General features: G+C 41.9%; 1 protein-coding gene across 4 annotated transcripts in view; it reads right to left on the reverse strand.

Annotated features, from left to right (window-relative positions):
• The window catches only part of LOC131682379 (protein bunched, class 2/F/G isoform), a 449872-nt gene that overhangs the window by 406750 nt on the left and 19375 nt on the right, over window positions 1-23747 (reverse strand). For all 4 annotated transcript variants that reach the window (XM_058963810.1, XM_058963814.1, XM_058963812.1 and 1 more), the window contains exon 2: window positions 14776-17155. In XM_058963810.1, the coding sequence (XP_058819793.1) occupies window positions 14776-16964 (2189 nt within the window). In that variant the 5' untranslated portion in view covers window positions 16965-17155. The remainder of the gene's footprint in view (window positions 1-14775; window positions 17156-23747) is intronic.

Consider the following 23747-nt stretch of genomic DNA (forward strand, 5'->3'; position numbering starts at 1 on the left):
ATGGAAAGCATTGTTCCACTGCCTGTTTTACCCGAGTTTATCATAGCTCATAGCCGAAACGTGACCTTCTGGGTCCTTGGCGAAGTCTTAGTTTTGCATCCCTTTGGTGTTAAGTTTGTCATTCTTTTTTGTTCGACTTTCGAACAATGATTTCGTATGTAGAGTTGACGAAACCTTATTCATCTCATTAGTCAGGATGTCACAATACTTCGTTAATAACTCGACTTAGAGAGACTGGATATCCTTTGAGCTAATGCGTTGAATAAAGATAGCAGATACTGCTCTAACTGATGTGTTCAAATGGGTGGGATGAAAAGAGGAGCTAAGATGAATTAGGGTGTAGTAACCCTGCATAGAAATGGCTCCGCTCTCCTAACGCGGGGGCTACAGAGGCATTTGCAGTATTTTCAACGAATATGCCGCGGTAAACATGAATCCCCCCGAAGAAAGACTTCAGATATAAAGGTTTAAAGAAATTCACATAGAAATGTGATTACAACATACGTTGTATATGTATAACATTCCACTGACACAAATTCGAGGAGCAGGTGTTTCAGTTCGTTAACACCAAGTTCTTTCGGGAATTTGGAGGTCAAAGTAATGTTACAATGCAGTTGGATGTTTCGTCGTTTATAGGCAATCACATAAAAAGTTTTGTTGACGTGACAAAACAGTTTCGGTTAAATACTGTTGGGAATGTCATCCCTTGCGAACCCCCAGACTTACCACATGTTTGCAGGTTTGTCGTTTTGCTTGTCTTTCAATTTATTATATCTTCTGTAATTTCTATCTCTGCCTTCGCATTCTTTAAATTTTCACTTTGTCCCGGGGCTTTAGACCCGGTCATAAATCAACTCTTCTGATAAAACCCAGATTCCGACTACCCGTTTAAAAACATTGCTTGAATTCGGTTGGAACATATTTGAGCTAGTTTTGGAGCAAAGATAATTCGCTAAATATTGTAAAGATTTTGAAAAAAATAACACAGACATATTCAACAGTGACAGATATCCCGTAAGGTCGACCAGATAAGTTCAGAATTGTGATATCCTGTCTAAAGCAAACAAATGATGTTAGTGGCGACAAGGCTTTATGAAGGACTATCGCGTCTAAATGTTCGCCTATAAAGTTGAAATCGACGGTGGGGTCACCGATTAGAAATTATGCGTGGATCTACTGAAGCACGGGGTTGGCTGTTTCAAGGGCCCTTTGCTTCATTGAGTAAAGATTTTTGAATGGAAATCACACTGGATGGGACAAAATTGTGTATCCCTTCAAACTCGTATCGGGTGAACTTTGGTGTTTATTTACGTCTTCTTCGACAAGAATCGTCTGCATGCTCGGCTGTTGTACCGAGAATCGTGAGGATAACTCTTACATTGAGAATGCTGACCAATAATTATGCCTATTATGAGAGAGTCCATATGATCAAGAGTGCTAGGAATCCAAAACATTCCCTTTAAAGATGATCTAAGTATTCTTGCAGAAAAACTAAAAAGAGCTACGCCAAGCACTACGACAAATTATTATGCTCTTTTGGAAGAGTATCACTCTGGTGATCCCCATGTGGGGATGAGTCAGTTAAAACAGCAGTTGGTGTTAGAACCTTGCATTAGTTTTGCAACCCTTCAGTTAAACACACAGGTGTTCAATAAAAAATGAGAATGATTTCAATACCTTTCTGTAATTAAAGTAAAGGGAGTTATTATTTACTCTCCAAGAGAATTGCTCTCTGGACTCCCTAGAATGGGTGTCATGGGTCGCTCGGGTGCTGTCAGTTCAATCGAAGATAGCGTCGAAACGCATAGTCATCGTGGAAAAAAGTTTAAGGAAAGGGGTCTCGAAACGAAAACGTGCGTGGAGCGGAAGGCTGGTAGCGGCTGTCCGGCGAAGGCAATGACGAAGAAAAAGAAGGAAGCGTTGAAAGAGCTGTTCGACAACAAGGACGAAACGAGTTTGCGTGACACCGGCCAAAAATTTCATACCATACCTCGATTCAACGCTACTGTAATGGACACTGGATTATAATTTTCGCTTCCCACGAGTATTTGGTATTGTTCAAGTCATTTTGGTTATTCTGATGCTACGAACTAAAAATATCGGTGCTAGTTTATGCGCAGCCTATTAATTTTATGCCAAGTAGGTAATGAAATAATTTAGGGTTCAAAATAGACAAATCACTCTAGCTATTTTGTTAAACTATGTATAACTTATTAGCTGTACTGGCCAAATCAGGTAGTCCAGATATGCAATCTCAGTATTTCAGTATGTCAATTGAAGGTTTCAAAATTTGAGATTGTGACGGTTACTATTTGGTTTGACTAGTAATTCTAATGTGGTTGAACACTTAACGCATTGGTGGTATCCAAAAAGGTGCCATTAGGCAGTAAAAATCATTTCGGATCTGATTGCATCTCTAAAAATAGCGCTGCTCCTCACTAATTTATCTTAGTCCATCTATTATTTCTATCCATAGATGACATCAGATGTACAAAAACTCTAAAAAGAGAACTGCAGAGACTCCATTTCGGATCGATTGGATTCGCGTTTAGCTGTCAAAAAATGAATCCAATCGAACATTGCCTATCCTTATAAGATTGTACGTGCTGCCATACAATGCTGGGTCATACGTTGCCAAAAATGCTGTTTTTCTCTCCGCAGTTCTCTTACTAGAGTTTTTCTAATCAGATGCTCTATTGCTCTCTACATTAGACACGTTGCCTTTAAGCTGTCCGCAGACGAGGCAACAGGACACACGCCACAACGATGGATTCTGTTCTAGCTATTCGACAACGGAAATAGCGTGCGAATAGCTACAACAAAATCCGCAGTGAATATTTTTTGTGGCCTGTGTCATGTTGTCTCGTTTGCGGGCAGCTTAAATAGTAGGCTAAAGAAAGGGGGTTTCGCTTTACTCACAGACCAGTAATTCACACCTTTTACGTTGGTGATGTTTTCATTTCAGTAAAAAAAAAACAAAAAATATCAATGAACGAGCTTACCATCATTATTTATAGCGTTTCTTTAACGAAGACGCATCAAAGAAAGAAAAAAACAAATGAATCAGAAAGTTACTAAAATGTTGGCCTACGAGATTTTTCCATCTAGTCCTGTCTATTATGGTTAATACAGTTACCTTTGAAAATACTCAAAAAAGATTACGCTTGGAACTAGCACCTCAAATCAACTGTATCATATTCGATTAATCCATCACGAGGTTAACCGCATACAACGATTGAACCGTACCTTCCACCAGGCGCCGGTACGTACCATTCCCAAAAAAATGCATCCGGTAGCCAAACGACTCAAAGCTGTTGAGCGATGCATACCCATACAAAGCTGCGTTACCTAATCTAAACCTCTAGCGCGATTCGCCTAGCTCGTGCTACCAGCTCAGGGACGACGGGGAAAAACACCAACCAACAGCATCACCGGAACGCATTCCGCGAAAGGAAGGTGTCAGAAACGCGCAATTTGCGATAGCAAAAAATCTTATCTTATCCGCGAAATCGTGCCATTTCTTGTAGCGTCGCTTTGTTTGCCCCCCCTAGTCGTACTCTCTTCCATCATTTGCAAGAAAATGTAATGTACCAGTGTCGTACAGGGGGGCTAGGGTATTGAAACCTTAGTCTTCTTCTCATATTACAGTAACCGCTTTTTATGTTCAAAGAAAATGTTTTTTTTTAAATTGGAGTGTCCGATTAGAACTTTTGTTTTGTTCGAACACGAGTATTCCACAATTTTGAGAACACCAATAAAATAGTGTTTCGTAAGAACGAAGCTAATAGATTGATATCAATTTATAGGCATTTAAAAGATTGTACGCTAAGCAATTAACAGATAGGATAGTATCAAAATAGATCCATCACTCGGTATATTGTTTTATTCTCACTACAACTACCTGATCCAGCACCTTCACACCCAACCCGTTCCTGACTGTTTTGACGCAACACAAAAGAAGCCTGGGGTTGTAATTTATTTTTTTCGCCATCCGTCGATTACCTTGAAAGCTATGGCTTGCTTCCGTTTTTCCATTGGCTCTACATTTTTAGTGCAACCAGAAAGAAAAAAAAAATAATCCGTGCGAGTCAGTGAAATCGCACAACGGACAATAAAAAAGTAATAACTAAGCTGTTTATAAGTTGGACGATCGAGAGGAATTTATAGTTTCATTCACTGCCAGGGTGCGTACCGTAGTTTGTTATACACCTTTGAAAGGTATGTTTTTAAGATCTTTGTCAACTATATATTTATATTAGAAATCATGTGATACAGTAGGCGTTTACTAGATTGGCACCAATCATACCTTACCGATTGTTTAAGGGCTGAAATAATCAGAGAATGCACCAGATCTTTTTTGATGATACCTGTTGAGTTCCTCAATGCTGTCATCTCGTCGCTGTTGCGCTATCTTATGATAAACGCCATTCTGGGGTAAGCTGAGTTAGATATGCAAACATTACTAATCTAAAAATTCTCTACAAAATGGCGTTTTCGGAATTTTGAAATTTTGCTTGGTTACTGAGATATAGCGAAAAAAGTGATGAGAAATTGTCAGTTTTTTGCTTTAAATCACTGTATCTTGGGAGTCGCTTAAGTAATGTAGAACTTTTAGATGTTTTTATATGTAAAAATGTCTGAGGAACACAATGACATAATAATTTTCAAAGTAAAAATACATGTATTGCGAGAAATATACTGTTTTACTTTAAAATTGGCAATATTACATGTTTGGCAACCCTGTAATTAAAAATTACTATTTTTTCTAGATTGCTTGCTCAATTTCCTTCATAATGGATCTCACCGATTGTTTCTAGGCCGTATAAAACCGAAGATATTAATAATAGTTAATAATTGATGCTTTTTTTTCTATGGAAAATTTTCCATGCGCAATTATGACACGCCATACAAATTTTGTCATCAATACACGCCTACGACACGTGTGAGTGCGACTTTTGTTTAAATTTTTAGTAACAACTCGCAACATAGTCAACCGATCTTCGTAATATTTGAGAGATTAATACAAAATAAATAGAAGCATCAATTGAAGTGTTTCTATCATTTATAAGTTTGAAGATATTCAATTTCAAACTTTAAAAATCGTTTTTCTCGAAATGTGCTAAAAAAAATGTGCTTGTTATAAGATAGCACAACAGCGACGATCTTGGGTCGTTAATATTTCTGATCTACCTTAATTATTTAAACTTGTCATTGTTTTAAACTATCATTCGCCAGCGACTTTAATTTATATGGTAATGAGCCTATTTTGGCACTATTAGGGGGAGGGCCACACTATTTTTCGAACAACTTTTCAATGATTATCGATAACCTTTGTCAGAATAAAGTATCACTGTACGGCTTCTTAAACATGTATATAGTGCTTACTTAGCAGAAATGTCCCTATTCTTAGAACAAATCAAATTATTTGTTCTATTCATTCTCACCTCAACGATCCAATTGTCGCCTCCTGGGCGTGCCGAATTTCACCTCATCGAAAAACAATCTTGTTGAAACGCAATGCCTAATATGCTATTTCCGTCGATTCTAGATAGCTATCTAGATCATGGACACAAACATATAATTTGTAAAATGAATCAGTCTACTTTTTTCAGTTAAACCAAATGTAAACAGACAGATGAAAGAACCTCATCAACAGTTGGAAGAAGAGTGCCCAGTATTGCAATCGCAGGAAATAATCATGCGAAGGCTAACAACTGGTAATGACTAGTTTGACATCAAACATTGCATTGTCCCCAGCAGAATTTTATGTTCAGATTAAAAAAAAAATCTGCAATAAGAAATCAGTATTCTTACAGTCATAGATAGATATATCGACAAATTAGTGTATAGTGAACAGGGTAGTTTGAAACGCTACTGTGTTATCATTTCTTTCACTCGTCAATGCTCATTAGTTACAAACGGCTAAGTAATAACTAATAATTCGAACTTATAGGTCGTTGATTGTAAATGATCTCTTGAAAAGTTTTTTCACAATTACTTTTTAAATGTCGTGGATAAACTTTCACTATTTTCTAGGAACGTTTTGCTAAGACGTATATCTAGAAAACATCGTAGATCTATCGCTCCTCAATACATTTCGTTTGTCTCCCGTTATCTCCGCGCATAGATGATTTGAAGACTTTGAAGACGAGATAAGTACCTAAAAATACGCATGTAATGCCGTTGAAATGCTGCCTCGTGACCGAGTACTTTGTATGTTGGGTTGCTGCGTTCGTCGATGCTTCGACACGTTTGTACTATGACAGGATTGCGCGTTCCACATGCATGCTTTGCAAAGAAATTTTGAACGCATTCGCTTTGCTTATCGCAAACGCATCACTTTCCACGCAAGTATACCATCGGTCTTATGTTTTTGACGGTACGAATAACATTCTGGAACGTATCAAACTCATAGGAATTATATTTGAAAAGACTTAAAAAATATTTATTGGGGATAAGCGATCTATAACGAGCTATAGGTTGAAAGAGTATTTAAGGAAGTAACTTAATGAACTTAGCAAAAAACACTCACTTTTAGCGGGGTTAATCATTAACAACATAAAACCATGAAATTCGGTCAATATTTTCGATAAGTATTCCGTAAATATTATTGACGTAGGTTCAATCATTTCAACGTGGACAATTAATCACTATTTTAGTCTTACTTTTTCCATTTAGTGCGAATATACACTGACTAAACCAATGCTGCAGTACAGAAAGTTGTCTGTCTCAACAATATAAACCTTTTTACGGCGCAGACTGAACTAGTCAGGATGCTACTCGTAAAAAGTTGTATCAAAGAATTGGTTTTGAAGGAGTCATCCATGAACTACAAACAATAATGTTAAAATAATTAAATATAAAGACTTAGCGAATTCAGCAAAGCTTTCGGCGAAAGTATGCTCTAAACCTGCAATATTACCGGAGACGCAATCTTATTAAATTTTCTTGAATGAAAGTGGGTAGATAAATCTGACTTTAGGGGGATTAATCAATAATGTCAAAAAATACCATCCGAAAGGACTAATAGCGACCGTAAATTCCTCCGAAGATGTAATTGAGCCAAAGTTTACGATTTTGTTAGAATTAAATGATTACACGACTTTGGCCAAATGAAATGAAACCACTGTGTGTAGTAGAAATGGGTTTCCAGTCGTAATCGAGGGTAACGCAAATATCAATCATATTGTTTGGGGCAGCACAGACATCAATTTGAGAGGCAATGAATTAATAGAATACATAAGTAGTACAAATCTGTATATATTGCATAGAGGAAATCGCCCATCATTTACAAAATCTGATGTAACTTTCTGCTCTTACAGTATTGTACATGAATTGGTAAACTGGCTCATCCGAAAGAGTTTGAGCCTTCGTTATTTGATCATTTAAGCATCTCCCTAGAAATCGGTACATATCGTAATCCAAAATCTACGAACGAGGACCTGTTCGAAGAGGGCTTGGCAACTAGGTTTTACAGGCATTTCCAACGATTGAAACTCCAAGTGACTTAAATACGGTCATGGATAAAAAAAACTCACTCATATTAGCTGCATACAAGAGGCTTATTCGCTTTGAGTTTTGCGTGCTCCTAGCGAGACCATTGGTGAAATGCCGAAATTGCTAGACTCAAAAAGTTATGAAGATACTCATGAAGTACCTAATTGATCTTTTGACACATACACACACCGTCCACCCTCGGGGTAGCAGGAACAGGAACGACAGGAATCCATAGGCCTAACTAACCCCCCGGTCTTACTGCGAGTTAGGGAATCTTGCTTGGAAATGGTGGTATTTGGATTGGGCTTTGCTAAAACTCTAAAAAAACCATAACTCCGAAAGCAGCTCCGACGAAGCGAGTCTATACCGCTTCTGCTAAGATCCTAAGATTTCAGTAATCTAAGATCTTAGCAATAAAAGCACCCTAGCCCAACCGGAGTGCCAACCGGCACATTAGTATCGATGCCAGTAACAACCTGATTACGGTATACTGGCCATGGTGAACGTCAACGGACAGGACGCGGATCACGAATAGGACAGCTACTTTGGGCTGACAAGCATGCTGTTCTACTTCCTCTGTAAGGAAGAATAACACTTACCTAAAATGATGAGTGGGCTAGCAGCACAGCTGCCTCCGCCCCGCCAAAACCTTGGCAGATCTCCGAGTACGTTCAAAACTCGACACCATGCAGTTGGTGACACTAGTTTCGAATGGACCATTCCCGATTTTACGCCGATGCGGTTCTGAACACTACTCCCCATGAAGGATAGTGTCAACTTTAGCATGACTTCCTTGCTCGCATAGATAACCATGGGATCACAAGAGGCGGCTACGTACAATTAGTGGGGGTAGCGGCTTAGTGTTAGGATCCACCAGAATGAAGACATCCAAAAAAGCAAATGAGGAGAATGCGATTGCGTTTGAAACGAGCGGTAAGCTGCCGAAATGTCTGACTACGCCATCGGTAGCTACAGCGAGTACCAGCAGCGGCTTGGTACAGAGTGAGCCACGAGGAAACCAACGAGAGATTAGGTTACTGAATAGAGTGCTCACCCCGAGATCAGGTAGCGACACCACCCAAAATGACTCACATCCTGGGAAGATGTATTTCACTGAGTTGAGGAAGATGGTCGACGAGCTCTAGAATTTCGGGAAGGACAAGTACAATGTGCACACCAAGGTGAAGCAGCTAGGAAGGAGTATTAAATCGGCCGTAACAGCTGCTGAACGCTAGCAAAAGGCGCTCTTGATGAGTGCTGAATCAACCAAAAAAAACTCTCATGGAAGCCACAGAACACGCGACGGAGAAACTGAGGTGCCACCAAAGAGTCATTGTTGGGACCGTGACTGGTGCATCGTGGAAAACCAGGAAGGAACAAAAAGGGAAGAAAAGAAGAAGGAACAAGAGAAGAACGAGAAACGTAAGCCTCCTCGGAAGAGGTACAAGGGTGATGCACTGATCATCGAAGCGAACGATAAGACGTTCTACGCCGCTCTTCTTGAGACAGTGACAGAGGACCCAGAGCTGAAGGAGTTGGGAGAGAACGTTGTTAAAACGAGGCGCTCTCAAAAGGCGAGATGATCTTCGAGCTGAAGAAGCACACTTCCGTTGTTAAATTTTTGGGAAGCAAAGCTAACGTAAGAGCTCTATGGCAGGAAGCCGTAGTCGAGTGCAAGGGTCTAGACGAGATAAGGATCGTAGAAGAATTGAGCGGTGCACTGATCGAGCAATGTAAACTAGATGTACCGGCGACTATCCGGAATTGGAAATCGTATGGAGGCACTCAAACGGCGGCAATTCGACTACCGGTGGTCGTTGCCAACAAGCTGGCGGATACCGGCAAGATAAAAGTTGAACTGTCGGTGTGCACGCTGGGAGTCGCTACGCGAGTTACCAGGCGGCTGGAGCGATGCTTCAGGTGCTTGGACCTCGGACATCAGGCGAGGAACTGCAGGGGCCCTAGCAGGTCCGCACTGTGTATACCTGTGTCGGTGGAATTGCATCGTAACGCGGAGAGTGAGGGCTAGCGAGTGGAAGTAGAAAATAAAGGACTTCGACAGTGACTTTTTGTGGGGCCTCGCTCCAATTCCGAATATCGGAGAGTTGTCGGAAACATTAGCGAGGGCGTGTGACTTAACAATGCCGAACAAAATGGAGTTGAGGAACTACCAGCATCCGGCATAACGGTGGAACGAAGGGCGAAGCCAGAGAAGAGTGTAAGGTGACATTCCGGGCGAATAGGGTCACTTTTAAACGCGAGATAGTGCTTAGTAAGTCCACCTGCTACAAGGAGCTGTGCCGAGGAGTACAGAGTGACGCCAACCGCATAGCGGCCTACCCTGCACGTTGATGCAGACGGTGGAAATGCTGGCGACAATCGTGTCTCCAATGACGAGCTCCTTACAGTGGCGGAAGGGCTGAAAGCAAAGAAAGCTCCCGGTCCAGACGGTATCCCCAACGTGCACTGAAGATCGCGATCGTGGCGTTTCCGGACATGTTCAAAATAGTTCTACAGAAATGCTTGGACGAAGGCTACTTCCCAGATAGATAAAAGATGCAGAAGCTAATATTACTGCTGAAACCAGAGAAGTCACCAGCAGATCAGGCATCGTATCGGCCTATATACCTGCTCTTGGTAAACTTGGTCATCCTACACAGAACTACGCTGAAAGTGAGAAAGAACTATCGCAGAGGCAGTTCGGATTCTGGAAAGTTATCTCGACGGTGGTCGCCATCCGCACTGCAATAGCGAGCGCGGAGAAAAATCATTGAAGCCAAAGAGAAGGGCTAATCGCTACTGCGCCGTAGTGACGATCGACGTGAAGAACGCGTTCGACAGCGCCAGCTGGGTCGCTATCGCCGTAGCACTGCACTTAATGCGAGTTCCGGACTATGGGTGCGAGGTTCTGAAAAGTTACATACTTTCAGAGTCGAGTACTGGTTTACGAGACGAACATGGGGTAGAGGTCGATTAGGGTCACAGCGGGAGTACCTCAGGGCTCCATACTCGGCCAAAAGCTCAGAAATATAATGTAAAACGGAATGATAACGCTGGAACTGCCCAGAAGAATCAAGATCGTCGGCTTTGCAGATGACGGTTCCTGACAATAACTGGTGAGAAAGTGGAAATGTTGACAGCAGAGACAGTAGGCATCCTGGAAACCTGGATGATTAAGCCAAGTTGCAGCTGACTCATCATAAGACGGAGGTAGTGCTGATCAGTTACCGTAAAAATTACCAGTGCTGCTTCGTCACCCCGTTGCTCGAAGTGTATGAACGTTTAAGAGACACCGGAACACGTGGTGTTACAATGCCCTAGGTTCGAAGAAGTTCGAAGGGGTATGCCTGATGTGACAGTTGCCAATACCGTCGAAGAGCATATCTAGGATGCTGTCAACAGAGTAGTTACGAGTATACTTTCCGAGGTGCAGAGAAAGTGGCGAAGGGATCAAGAAGTAGCGCTACCTGGCAGGAATGCCGCTAAACTACATATCTCTGGAGTAACTCATCCGCCGATGTAGATTAGGTCTACCGCCAGACACCAGTTGAATAGTGCGCGACCTGGCGCCGGGTTCGGGTCGTCGGGGTGCTAGCGAACCGGACGTCAGGATTCACCGGAATCGCCAGACTGACCTCGACACCCTACCGGGTAGTCCGTGAGCAGGCTAAATCCACCGCCAAAGATTAGAGCAAGTAGATCGTGTCGAATAGTTAGCAGTGGGTCGTTTGGGTGCCAGTGAACCCACCCGGAATCGCTGGACAGCCCTCAGCACCTGCTGTCTGGCCCATTGAGTAGGCTAGGTCCACCGCCAGGGACTAGATCGAGTAGATCAGGACGAAGCGGGGTGCTAAATGGTTCACGGAAACGAACATCGATAAAGGCACAAATCTACCGCAGTGGAATCTACAGAAGGATAAATTCACCGCCGTGGACTATCCGACTATATCGTGACAAAAATGGGTGCAAATTGGTTATCGAGGCACCGGTATCGAGAGAAATTCCGCCGCCAGGGATCTTTCAGTGAGACTAGGGTGAGTTAACCGCCAGGGACCATCCGAGTAGATAGGGATCAGACTAGGAGCTGAATGACACACTGAAACAGGAGCTAAATGGCGACGGAAAGCAAGAGGAGAGTAGAGAGTTGAATGGCTCAAAGGTTGAGCTTTCAATGTGGGAATTTCTCCTCGCGAGAAATGGCTACCTGGCTGCATGGATCGACAACTGGAATAGAACACGTAGTTTGTTACACTGACGATTCTTTGTTGGAGGGAAGAATAAAGGGTGCTGGCGAATATTGTCATGAAATGAGGTTAGACCGATCCCATTCGCTTGATAGATACCGTACCGTATTTCAAGTTAAATTCAAAATCTTCGCGATTCTTGTGGCGTACAATTGGCGTCAACAGGGAATAAGAATTTATTTTTGCTCTGACAGTCAGGCTGCCGTGAAAGCACCTAGGTCGACAAATTCGAGATCTAAATTAATAATCGCATGTCGAATTCAAACCGAAGAACTTACATTTCAAATGCTATCTACATACCTTCTATGGGTACCTGGTCAATCCGGTATTTTTGGAAATGAATGGGCAAACAAATAGGCCAGAGGTGCTGCGACTGACTTCGGTAGATCCAATTCTACCACTGTCGATAAGTTGGATAAAGTAACTGCAGTTTCCTAGTCAGGCCGCTGACTGGACATTGCAAACTCAATTATCGTATGGTTACTATTCAGCGTGCTGAGCATTCGTGTGATCTTTGTGCAATCGATTACGGAACTTCATATCATTTGATATGTAACTGCGCCGCAGTAATGCAATTACGTATTCGGATTTTTGGTTCTCCATACATAGATGAGCCCATGTAAAGGCATCTGAAACAAAACAATATGCTATTGTTCCTAACCCAATATGGTAAAGAGCTATACTGCCCATATATGCATAAGAGTCCCATATTGAAAAACAGCAAGCCGAGAAAAACGCTGTTCAAGATTTACATTTTCATTGAGCCTTATGGATGGGACAACCATGTTTTGGTATTTTTTTCGATATTTTCTGAACAAACCAGGTAAACTGATTTGTGTATTATGATTCAGTGGTGATACAGAATACAATCCAACAGATATATCATTTACGACAAAAATCCATATGGGACTCTTATGCTTATATGGGCAGTATAGGCTTCATCAGTAGGGTTCATTATTCTTTCGTGGAGTGAAGAATCCAGGCTGTTTATCTTTCTTGTGCCCGGGTACACTGATTGATTTAAATAAACATTGTGTAATAGCGAACAAAGTGGCATTCTTCGTTTAGAAATATGGCCGCATTTTGAGGCTTTCTCAGTTGAACTTTAAGCGTATTGCAAAAATACCAGTAACTTGTCACTTTTACACCACAGATTTCGCTCGTGAGTTGAGTTGGGAGTGAATCAGCTGCCACGTTGTTGAAGAGGATCGTCCTATGATCAGTTGCTTAACGAATTGCATTATTGTTGTGGAGAACGTAGACTATGTCAATTTGTAAATTCCTGGAATTAGAAGTTCAAATCAGTCCGTAATCTACGTTTTATGAATCATGTTTCAATGTGCACTCAAGTCCTTTCTATCGTACCACTTACAATGTAATCATCCAGCAAAATAACGCGATTGTTTCTATATTAGAAGATAAGGAATGAAGAAAGCGATTGAATAGCTTTCATAAAGGTACATGGAGACTACTGAAGCGATTTTTTAACTCGACGAAATATCATCAGGTCCGGTTCTGAATGAACTCCTAACTACCTGCTAATTATTGAAGCCATCGGAATTTAAGTAACAGTTCGTTTGTAATTTCCACTCAAAGTATCCAAAAATAATTTATAAAATACTTGAGTAATAGTAAATGAGTAGTAAATTATTTCTGTTATTCATATTCTAACTTTCGGTACCCAAATTACAAATTGAGAATGTCTTGAAATGTAACAAACAGTTCTTAAGGTTTTCCACCAATTCTTTGGTTGAATTTAGCACCTTCCCGTACCCATTAGTGATTAAACTGAACAATTTTTTTTCGATAATTAGCCATGCGAGAAAGGCGTGTGGCGCTCCCACATCGCCAGGTTTAACTCCAACTGACAGAGGGCATAACACACACGCAATATTATATAAGTCCGTGGCGGGTGATTCGTGCTTTGTGCTCCTTCTTTCGTGCTGCGTTGCAGTTCGGTTTTGGATTTTTCCTGTTCCTGTCTGTTTGTATCGGTTAAGATGTAACTTTTCTCTCCCCGATCAACCGACCTCTGCGACCGCGGCAAGTGTGCAAATTTTCTTCTTTCCGCAGAAGAAAGTTGAAAGAGGTACTAAATGAGAGAGTTATAGTTTCAGTTTGTACCGCACCGGTGGCCCCAACATGCCGCCACTGCCAACAAAGCTACGAAACTACCGTCCATTACAACTTCACACCTTTCGGTGAAAAAGGCATTAGACGTTTCATTAGACATGCCCAGCAATGAACCGCCGCTCTAGGAGTGGCAAATGCTATACAGGACGCTTAAGTTGCGGATTTTTATTTGAACAACACCAGGAGGTTGCTTTTTGTTACACCCAAAATACAAATGCATGATTCTTATGCAAATAGGGATGATTCTTGTGAACATTCTTTATCAAAATTGACGTTGTGCTTAACAGTCCATCATACGGTGATGAATACAGTTTAAGTCGCAACCTATTTCTGCTCCATTTATTGTAAATACAACCGCTTGAGTTTTGTATTGGAACCCTTGAGTAGGAGAAGACACTTCGAAGCTCAGCTATAAGCCACCAGATCGGTCACAAGTTGCGAATAATGAAATACATAAAATAGATACAGGACGGTACTCTTAACGAATTCTCGTTTTCAGTTACATTCCCATACCTTACGGATAAGTTTATTTCACTGTTCGATAAGCTTGGTTAATATTTTATTTAAGTCAATGTCATGATATATTCTCTCTTGATTGAAACTACGCAAATAAATACCTATTGATAATAGTACAATTTTAAACAAAGCGTAAGCTTAAAGTATTGGTGATATAGATGTGGCGGCAGATGAAAAGTGTGTGTGTGCGGGTGCTGAATATCGGGAATATGTGAATTTGTGAGAAATGCAAGGAACGAAGAAAGGAAATATATGTGCATCGTAAGAACGAAAGTTTTGTTCCCCAATACATATACACATACAAACACAAACGGAATAGAAACAGAAAAAAACGTGCTATGCTAGAAACAGAAGGTGCGTCAGAGAAGCAACAAAAAAAACTCACCTTTCGCCATCTTCACCAGACTTTTCGGCATCCTCAGCGCCCGCAGCTGCAACAGCCGCAGCCGTGACACCGGCGACGGCCGATAGCAGGTTCGATTCCGTCAGATGATCACTGGCGGCGGTGGCCGCAGCGGCAGCGGCTGCAGCTGCTATGGAAGCATGCTGGCTGCTGATACTGCTGTTGCTGTTGGTAGTAGTTGCCGCGATCGGGGCGGTCGACATCGAGGGAGAGCTGACCGGAACGGTCGGAGCAGTGGCCGATGTTGGCGTGGAACCATTGTCACCGTTTCCACCGGTAGCAGTGGACGTTACTGGGGACGAAGTGGTCGACGAAGAGGAAGCTACCAGAGGCTCCGTCGTGCTAGCGGGTACAGAACTTACTGTATCCGGTGACGGTTGAGGTGGTGCGTTTGAGGTTGTCGGGACCGGCGGAGCCGTTCCGTTGCCAGTCATGGAAGATGATGGTGACAGGATGGTAGCTTCCGAGGCAACCTGCTCACCGATACTGGCCACGACAGGCGAGTTTGTTTGAGATGGCTGCGGTTGATGGAATTGCTGAGGAGAAGGGAAGCTCGTTGGCTGCTGATGATGCTGAGCATTACTAATGACGATGTTCATTTCCTGTGATGAGGTTGGAACCGCTCCAACCGACGGAAGAACGTTTGTAGACACGGAAGCAGGATTGTTGGTCTGTTGTTGTTGTGGTTGCGGTTGCATTTGAATGTTTGTCGGCAAAGTGACGCCATGTTGATGGAGTTGTTGCTGCTGCTGCTGTTGCGGTGGCTGCTGTTGCTGCGTAATGTCAGCCATATTGGACATCGTGTGAGGATAGTACTGGGTTTGTCCTTGTGGATGAGCCGCCGCTGGAGCTGGTTGTGTTTGTTGACTACCTGCCATGGCTCCGCTGCCAGCAAGCGCATTTTGAAGCTGTGACTGTGGCATACTATGAGGCACTCCGACCGGTGGGATATGACTAGCTGGCAGAGATTGAGCAACCGGAACACCGCCACCACCCCCACCACTGGCGTTTCCGATGTTCGGTTGGGCCAGATTAAGACTTTGACCAGGAGATTCATTATTTAGTAGACCTATGATTGGATTAGTCGGGACACTGGCAGCTAGATGAGTGTGATAGTCAGGATTCTCGCCATCCGAAGTGGTCGTAGTTGGTGCCGTTGTGGCAGCGTAGTTATCATTGAGCACTACGCCGCTGTCTTGGGTTCGAATAGCATTTGAATCTGCAATCGTCGAAACAGTCGATGTTTCCGGTTCTCCCGAACCAACCGGACCAACTCCACCCTCTTTTGGAGACGCTTGAAGTGTGGTATGATCAAGATAATCCATACATACCCAACGACCACGTTTAAACGGTTCAGTACTTTCAATTTTTACCACCTTGAAACGTTCATTCCTATGGTGTAGCTCCTTCCCATCATCCTTTCCGTGACCCATTATATTGATACCGGCGTCTGTGACGCTAACATGCATTGCGTCTGCAAGAGCTTCCGCCCCATGGGCACGATCCGACGGAGCTACGATTGCCAGCCCGTACTGAGAGCTAGTCGGAATGACCGGAACACTACCGATGGCGTTCGAAGCGAAGAACACATCCTCCTTGCTGAATGTGTCCTCCGAGAACGAAGGGGTTTCGTTCTCGAAATCCGTTATCCGGCTGTTGTCGTCCGTATGGGACTCGTCAAGATCATCGGCTGAGTCATCGCCATTATCGGCACTGGTCCGAGCGCCAACCGTGACAGATGTAATCATGAATGATGATGTTTTTCCTGCAGCCGCAGCAGCAGCAGCAGCGGCGGCGGCAGCAGCTCCACCAATGCCACCTTTCCGCGAGATACTGTTGATCGAAGAAGACGAATTCATCAGCGTTGACGGCGGAACGGCGCTACTGGAAGAATTCTCACTACCACCTCCTCCACCTCCACCACCACCGCCTGCAGATCCGGGACCACCTAACCGTAAACTTTCGCTCGTTGTTCGATGTATGACATTAGCATGCTTTCCCCCGGTGCTAGCGGCTTTCCCTGTAACGGAACCTGCCGTTGCGCCGCTTCCACCACCTGCCGTCATTTCTAGTGACTTGTTATGATGCAGCAAACTACTGGCCCCTCCACCCGCTGTCTTATGATGGTGCTGTGACGGTGGTAAACTGTTGCCAACCGAATTTTCGGCCATCACTTTCTTCTTGCTTCTCGGAATTTTTACTGCTTTTGCTGGAACCGTTGGATACAAATGAAACACTTGCGCGTGAGCGCTTACACGTACACACACTCACTGGCAGCCACGCACTACTGCTGCACCACCGAGACAGAAATACAATCACTCACGATCACACCACGAAGGACGCGCACTTTGCACTCAATTTCCTGTAAATAGAAGAGAACAGGTTGTAATTAGTTTTGGAAGAATACTCGTGTGCTGGGATGTAATAATTAAGAGATGTATGTAGATAACGGCGAGGTTGTCCATATTTGTCATTTTTGAGTTTGTTGCTTTTCAGTTTTTGAGATAATCGAAAATCAATCGAAAAGAACTGAAAAAGATATATAACGAAGTTTTTGTTTTCTCCTTCACATCTTGCTCGAGCGTAAAATATTATAAGAACTTTGTCACACAATGAAATGTGGACACCTGTTCATACAGCTGAAAAGGTCTATTGCAAGGTAAAGGATGGATGAAACATATTTGAAAATATAGGAATCTTATGAAGGATCAGAATAAAATAAAAGAGCTGGTATGAAAATAAGATTTCACAAATCTAAAGCGGATATTACGCTTTAAATGGATATCATGATTTAGTGCTCCGATCTCATTTTTTCAATGATTCTCGGATCCTACAGTCAATAAAGTATTCAAACTCCTTGAAAATATATTCTCCGTCGCATCGCTTGCTTGAGGCGAATCCTGACTAACAACCCACCCACTACCCAATCCGTGGTACTTATGGGAGTGTCACTGAGTCGGGGCCTTCCGTTAAGTAAGTACCACATCAACACTTCCTTTCTCATATCCCAAGTTACGGTAAAGATGGTCATGGCCAGCAATGGTGGTTCTCAGGCGAAATTCTCGCTTGGACTGGATCAATTGTTATTCCCATAGAATGTTCGTCAAGTAGTCTGGCTGGAAATGAGAGTCATCAGTCTGCAATCTACGAAGTATACCGTGCTTACGCAACGCAATGTTTGGGTGAATGTTATTTGTGTTCTGAGCCATTTCAGAAAATTACACTAAATTTTCTAAAAGCGTCAGAAACGCATATTTTTAAATTGCATCATCACATAGTTTCTACTTCTGTAATGAACACATATTATACTGGGACTACCACCATGTTCTTATTCTGTAATCGTTTTATGACCTGAACCTTATTTTCGAAACAAATTTTTGGTTCAATAATTTCCTCCAAGATGTGGAACTATTCTCCTTGAACGCCTACCGCATGTGTATCTTCCTCGATTTGCTGAGCATAATTTTCCGACATTCGCACTACATGTCCAGCGTACTATAGTCTGCAGAGTTTTATAAACGTTCTATTGTCAGTATGTTGGTATACTTGGTTTTGCTTCCTTCATCGCCCATACAGAGCAATAAGGGGAAACCGCGATTTGCATAGAGCAAGTTTTGTGCGCGTCTGTAGATTACGAAATTTAACTAAATAAATAAATAACGGCTATCATTGTTACAGGTCACTAGTGTTCCAAGATATTTGAATTCGTCGACAACCTCCTACCATACCGTATAGATTTCCGCCTATAAACCGACACTTTTCGGACTGCCTTGTTAACTACCACCATGTACTTTGTCTTGTCAGAGTTTCGGGTCAGTCCAATTCTCGCAGCCTCCCTTTCAAAAGTCAAAAATGCCTCTTCCACTGCTCCGCGATGAACGCCAAAGATGTCGATGTCGTCATGAAGATGGTTCCGTTTCTCTGCACATCATATCGTCGTATCAAACCTTCGAGCGCTGCTGTAATCTATCTAACGTCACAAATGAGTCGGATGTTCTTTCCGGCTACTTCAACGCTTGATTTCGACCCATCCGGCGCCATAAGAATCACTTTGATCGGTTTTGTTGGAAAACCATATTCAAGTATTATTTGTTTGTTGGGTTTCGCTGAGTCGCACGCCGCCTAGAAATCTACAAACAGATGATGAGTCCGTAAGTTGTATTACCGAAATTTATCCAGAAATGGTCGCAGGTTAAACATTTGGTCCGTCACTGATCCAGCCTTCTCGAAACGCGCTTTGGTATTTGCCAACAAAGGAGCCAGTCAACGGGTGCAGTTTGCTAAATAAAACATAAGAAAGAATACCTTGTAGGTAGCATCTTTATGCCTCGATAGTTATAACTTCTTGATGATAGCGCATGTGAGGCCATCCAACCAATCCGAATGCATTTCTTCTTCCACCCTGATCATGCAGTGAATTGCTTCGTACAGCCGGTCACTGTCAACTTTTAGATGTTAGACCAGGATTTCGGCCTTCCCAACGGCTTTACCGTTTTTCAGTTCTCGAATCTTTAGCACTTCGTCCAATGTGGCTTGACCCACTGTTTGTTCATCATCTTGAATCTTCATTCTGTTTGTGTTTTCTCTATTCGTTTATTCATTCATTAACCACTCAAGGTATTCCTTCCACCTGGCGCCTTTTCTGTACGATCTGTCAACAGGTTCCCGTACCGGTCGTTAATCATGACCGAAGTCGGGGTACTTTTCCTCCGAATGCTTTTTTTTCTTCTTCTAATTTATTTGACACGGCTCACCGCGTTAGCAAAACTGAGCCGTGGATCTTTCGTGTTTTTACATGATGTAGAAATAACAAAAGGAGAAAGTAACGCCCTGTCCATCGGATCTTGTTGACGCAGCATGCTGCTGCGTGTTGAGATTTTTTTCTTGGCGGTGATGCATTAGCTGTGTTATTCTCGGCAACTTGGGGGTCAGTCCGTCTACCTTCTCTCACGTTGTCGTTCACGTCCATGTCGTCGGTACTGCTTTCATGCTGTTCATTGCCGCAAGTTCTAGGTTGTTTCTTGTTCTTACAGGACGCTGTTGTAACTCCGTCTTCATCGGCATTTGTTTGGTGTTGGTTTGGAGATATTTGATGTAATCGTTGTTACTTCGCTTTTGGTTATAGCAGTTGATTTACTGGTACTGGGCACGATCATTATTGATTTAGCTGTTTGTTACTGCCTGAATTACAGTCACTGATTTAGAAACCGGTTGTGCTTTAGCATACAACGATTGTGTATCGGTCTTGCTTGTAACAGATGGAATTTTCTTAGCAGCCTCTGCGCAAGGTTTTCCGTGGTGTAGTGGTTGATCACATAATTGGCTCGTAGGAGGAATCTGTCCTGGATACGTGACTAATGTTTGTAGACTGTATGTGACATCATGGATTGATTTGCATTGAATGGTCATTTGGCTTCTGGTATCGTTTTTCTTTCGTCTGTACTTCGGATATGCTGGATAACGTTACGTTAACGGATAACGAGTCTCACACACCACCAGATCATGGTTAGAGACGAGGTTCTGTCTTCGGAAGCTCTTGGTATCAATGACAAGGAGGAAATGTTGACCGTCCATTTAGTTGACGTAAGTAAAAGTGCAGTACGTGGATGTTTGGTTGTTTGGAATATGTTAGTACCCCTTCACAATCACCATTCTGCTTTAGAAATTTTGCTGAAGTTCTGTCAAATGTGTTCGTTACGAGGACGAACCGATTCTCGATAAATCCAACTTTCGCAAAACAGATTACTTCGTACTTCGTCGCTCTCTAATGCGGATCAACTGGAACATGTTGCAACATTTTGCGAATGTGTACGATGCTGTACTGCTTATAATCGCAAGTCAGTCCCATGTAGATAGGGAATAGAACATGGTCTTACTTGCGATTATGGGTAGTGTAGCTCACTACAACTGTTTACTTCAGGAATGTGTTTCAGGTTCGTTTTTATTTTGTAGCATTTGGTGGGGCAATGAGAGCACAAATCAATTCAAGCCCGCGTGCTTCTTTGTCCTGCTGTGACCGATAGAGCAGGCTAACTCGTGCATCTGTGAGATAAGATAAGTGTACCATTAAATTACTTTCATTGCCTATATCTACCCCTATCGTTAAGTATAGTGTTGAACCCGCGCTGGGATGGATCCCCCAATACCAGATTTTCCTCCTCCTGATAACAGCAGAGATGTCGAGCAAGATTCGCTACCAAAGACACCGGCAGACCATGGAAAAAATATCCTGGTAGTACCAATGGTCCATGCGTAGTCTTCTTTCGGACCAAAAATAAACCATTGAACAAACGACAAAACCAAACTACCAGACTACACATCTCGCTACACCCGACGAAACATTTCTTGGCTGTGAGTGAAATTAAAAAAGTCCGTCGTGATCAAGGATAGGAAGAATCGCATCGTTTTACGCTCACTCAAGGTTCATGCGCACTCACCTACCTCCGATGCTTTATTCTGTTTTTCTTGTTTATGAGTGTGCATCTGTTGAGCGCCCGATCGGCCAGAGCCAAGTGAATATGGTATCTCACATGTTCGTATTTCTTCTCTCTTACGCTCACCTTGGATCGCTGCGATTTAGGTTCTTTTCGATACATGTTCGGAATTGTATCCGAACAATGATGATCGGATCCGTTCGGCAATGCGATTCTTCCTCAAAAATTTGGATCGCGATCTATGTTCGCCTAAATCGAAAATCGATTCAATTCCCACCGCATGCGAGCGGGAGCGGTGCTTGCGATTGTTTGCATTGACGCTGCCGCGGTGTTTTGTATCGATGGAATGGTGTAGTGTCAGTCGAGTGCATGTGCGTGTTTGTAATTTGCTAAGCGAGCAGATTGTCCCTTTGTATATCATTCATATTCCACATAGGTATAAATGAATAGCGGACTTTACGCGTTCAATATTTTTGATGCATATCAATAATCCAACTTTGTTATACCACAATGGATTATTGAACGCTTAAGAGTCAGACTTTAGAGTTTTTGTTTTCAAGACAGTTTGATGTTTTGCATAATTTGTAGTATGATAGTACAGTAAGTTGACTTTGTGGCCAAGCCGGGGTGCGCGAAATCGGTTTCTTTCACTAGGCTGTTCACAGTGATGTCATGTGGATCTAATTCGGCATGATGAGCGGTCAAGAATGGATCTGTTCTAAATATTGTTTTCCCGATGTTTTGATTGCTTATGCTTTTTGTGGCGCTTTTTGTTATTTCTGCTGTCAATCATCATATATACTAGTAAAGAATGTTTGATCTTGTTTGTGTTCCGTATTAGCGGTCCTTACACGTTCAGTTGTTTTGTCAATACTGAAGCGTATTGACAAGGTTTTTCAACGTGTAATGGAATGGAGGAAGTATTGACGATATGTGTTTTTTATGTTTCTTGGAGGCTGTTCAATGATAGTACAGTAAGATTGCGTTTTTGGCACGTTCCGATTTTTGCATGCTCCCTTTTCGGTACACTAAGATTTTGGCAACAAATGGGCTCCGTTTTTGGCAACATTATCGTTGTACATAATAGGTCTTTTAAAAATGTGCAATAGATATTTTTTGTATCAATTGATATCACATTTTACTTTATTTCCAAACATGGTAGTCATGTTACCCTCTAAGGTGCAAATATTTTTTTTTTAAATTTTGTGAAAATTGTTTCCTAGTTTCAATACATTACTGTGATAATTTTGAGATGTTTTGCGTAATATTGTTTTAAAACAGCGTTATGCATTTAAGGGTTAACTATATTTTATGCTACACGTGTTATATTTATTGATTACAATGCATAGAAATGTATTATTTATGTATAATATAACTGGTAACAGTATAACTAGTGTCTGACGGAATCAATTTTTATAGTAAGACCCAGAGTCTGTGCACTTTAGGAGTCAAATACAGAGGAATGCGCTGCACTGGATAATAAGACTATTTCCTGAGAAAATTTTCAAAAGAACCTTTTGTTTGAACAGTTGAAAGTGATTTTTACAACAAAAATGGTTTTCTTCAAACCTTAATATCTTCAGGCATTGCAATTCGATTTTCAATCTATCGAACTCGGTCACCAAAAACATGACGACAGTAACGCACCGGGTGGAGATATCCCAATTAGCTTCGACAACGTTAGTGATTTTTACACAAGTTCAACGCTAAAGATGGACGCCTGTTCTCTGTGGTATGTGCTTCTCTTTCAATAATAAGCTACTACTCAATGTTTACTTGCCGAAGTACAATAGAATTCCCCTAGAATCTTTGCAAAAATCCAGTTGCTTGGAAAATATAGCCGAAGACTGTCCAAATTGATAGTATTTATAAGTTCTTCAGTTCTACGCAGTTCTGTATCGTAAGTGCCCCAGTTATCGCAATGAACACCATTCTCAGCAGAGAGCTAAGCTTTTACAGGATTGTCATCACTTCTTCCATCTGACACCACACAAGAACATTATTAAACATACAATTTTTTATATAAACTCAAAGATGTAATTCGGTTTGAGACTCCAAGTTTTCCTAATAGCTTTTCTGTGCTGTCTGAAGGCTTTTCACATTTTTTTTGGATCTGACCCTAATGAGAACAGTTTAGTTTAAATTCTAATATAATTCACACAATACTCACAATCATAGAATTGCGACCAGGATTAAAATTCGCATCTTCGTAAAATTACCCATGTAACATTTTTCAAATTTGAATCTTAGGAAAGTATCTTTATACCGTGAGATTTAACCAAGTAAGTAGTAGTATTAGTAGAAAGTATTATATAACATGGGGTCTACTATTAATATTAGATTCAAACTCAACTGATCTTGTCCGATTCAGAAATTCCAATCGATTTGAAAATACTGTGATTTTAAACAATTTGAGGCGGATCGAAATGTTGTTGGCCAGTTATCATGATTGGAAAAATATATGGCTACGAAAGTTGCACACGTTTTCCATCCCCGGTTTTTGAATGATGTCTATAAACA

The sequence above is a fragment of the Topomyia yanbarensis genome, chromosome 2 (assembly GCF_030247195.1).
Source record: "Topomyia yanbarensis strain Yona2022 chromosome 2, ASM3024719v1, whole genome shotgun sequence".
NCBI classification, from domain to species: domain Eukaryota; kingdom Metazoa; phylum Arthropoda; class Insecta; order Diptera; family Culicidae; genus Topomyia; species Topomyia yanbarensis.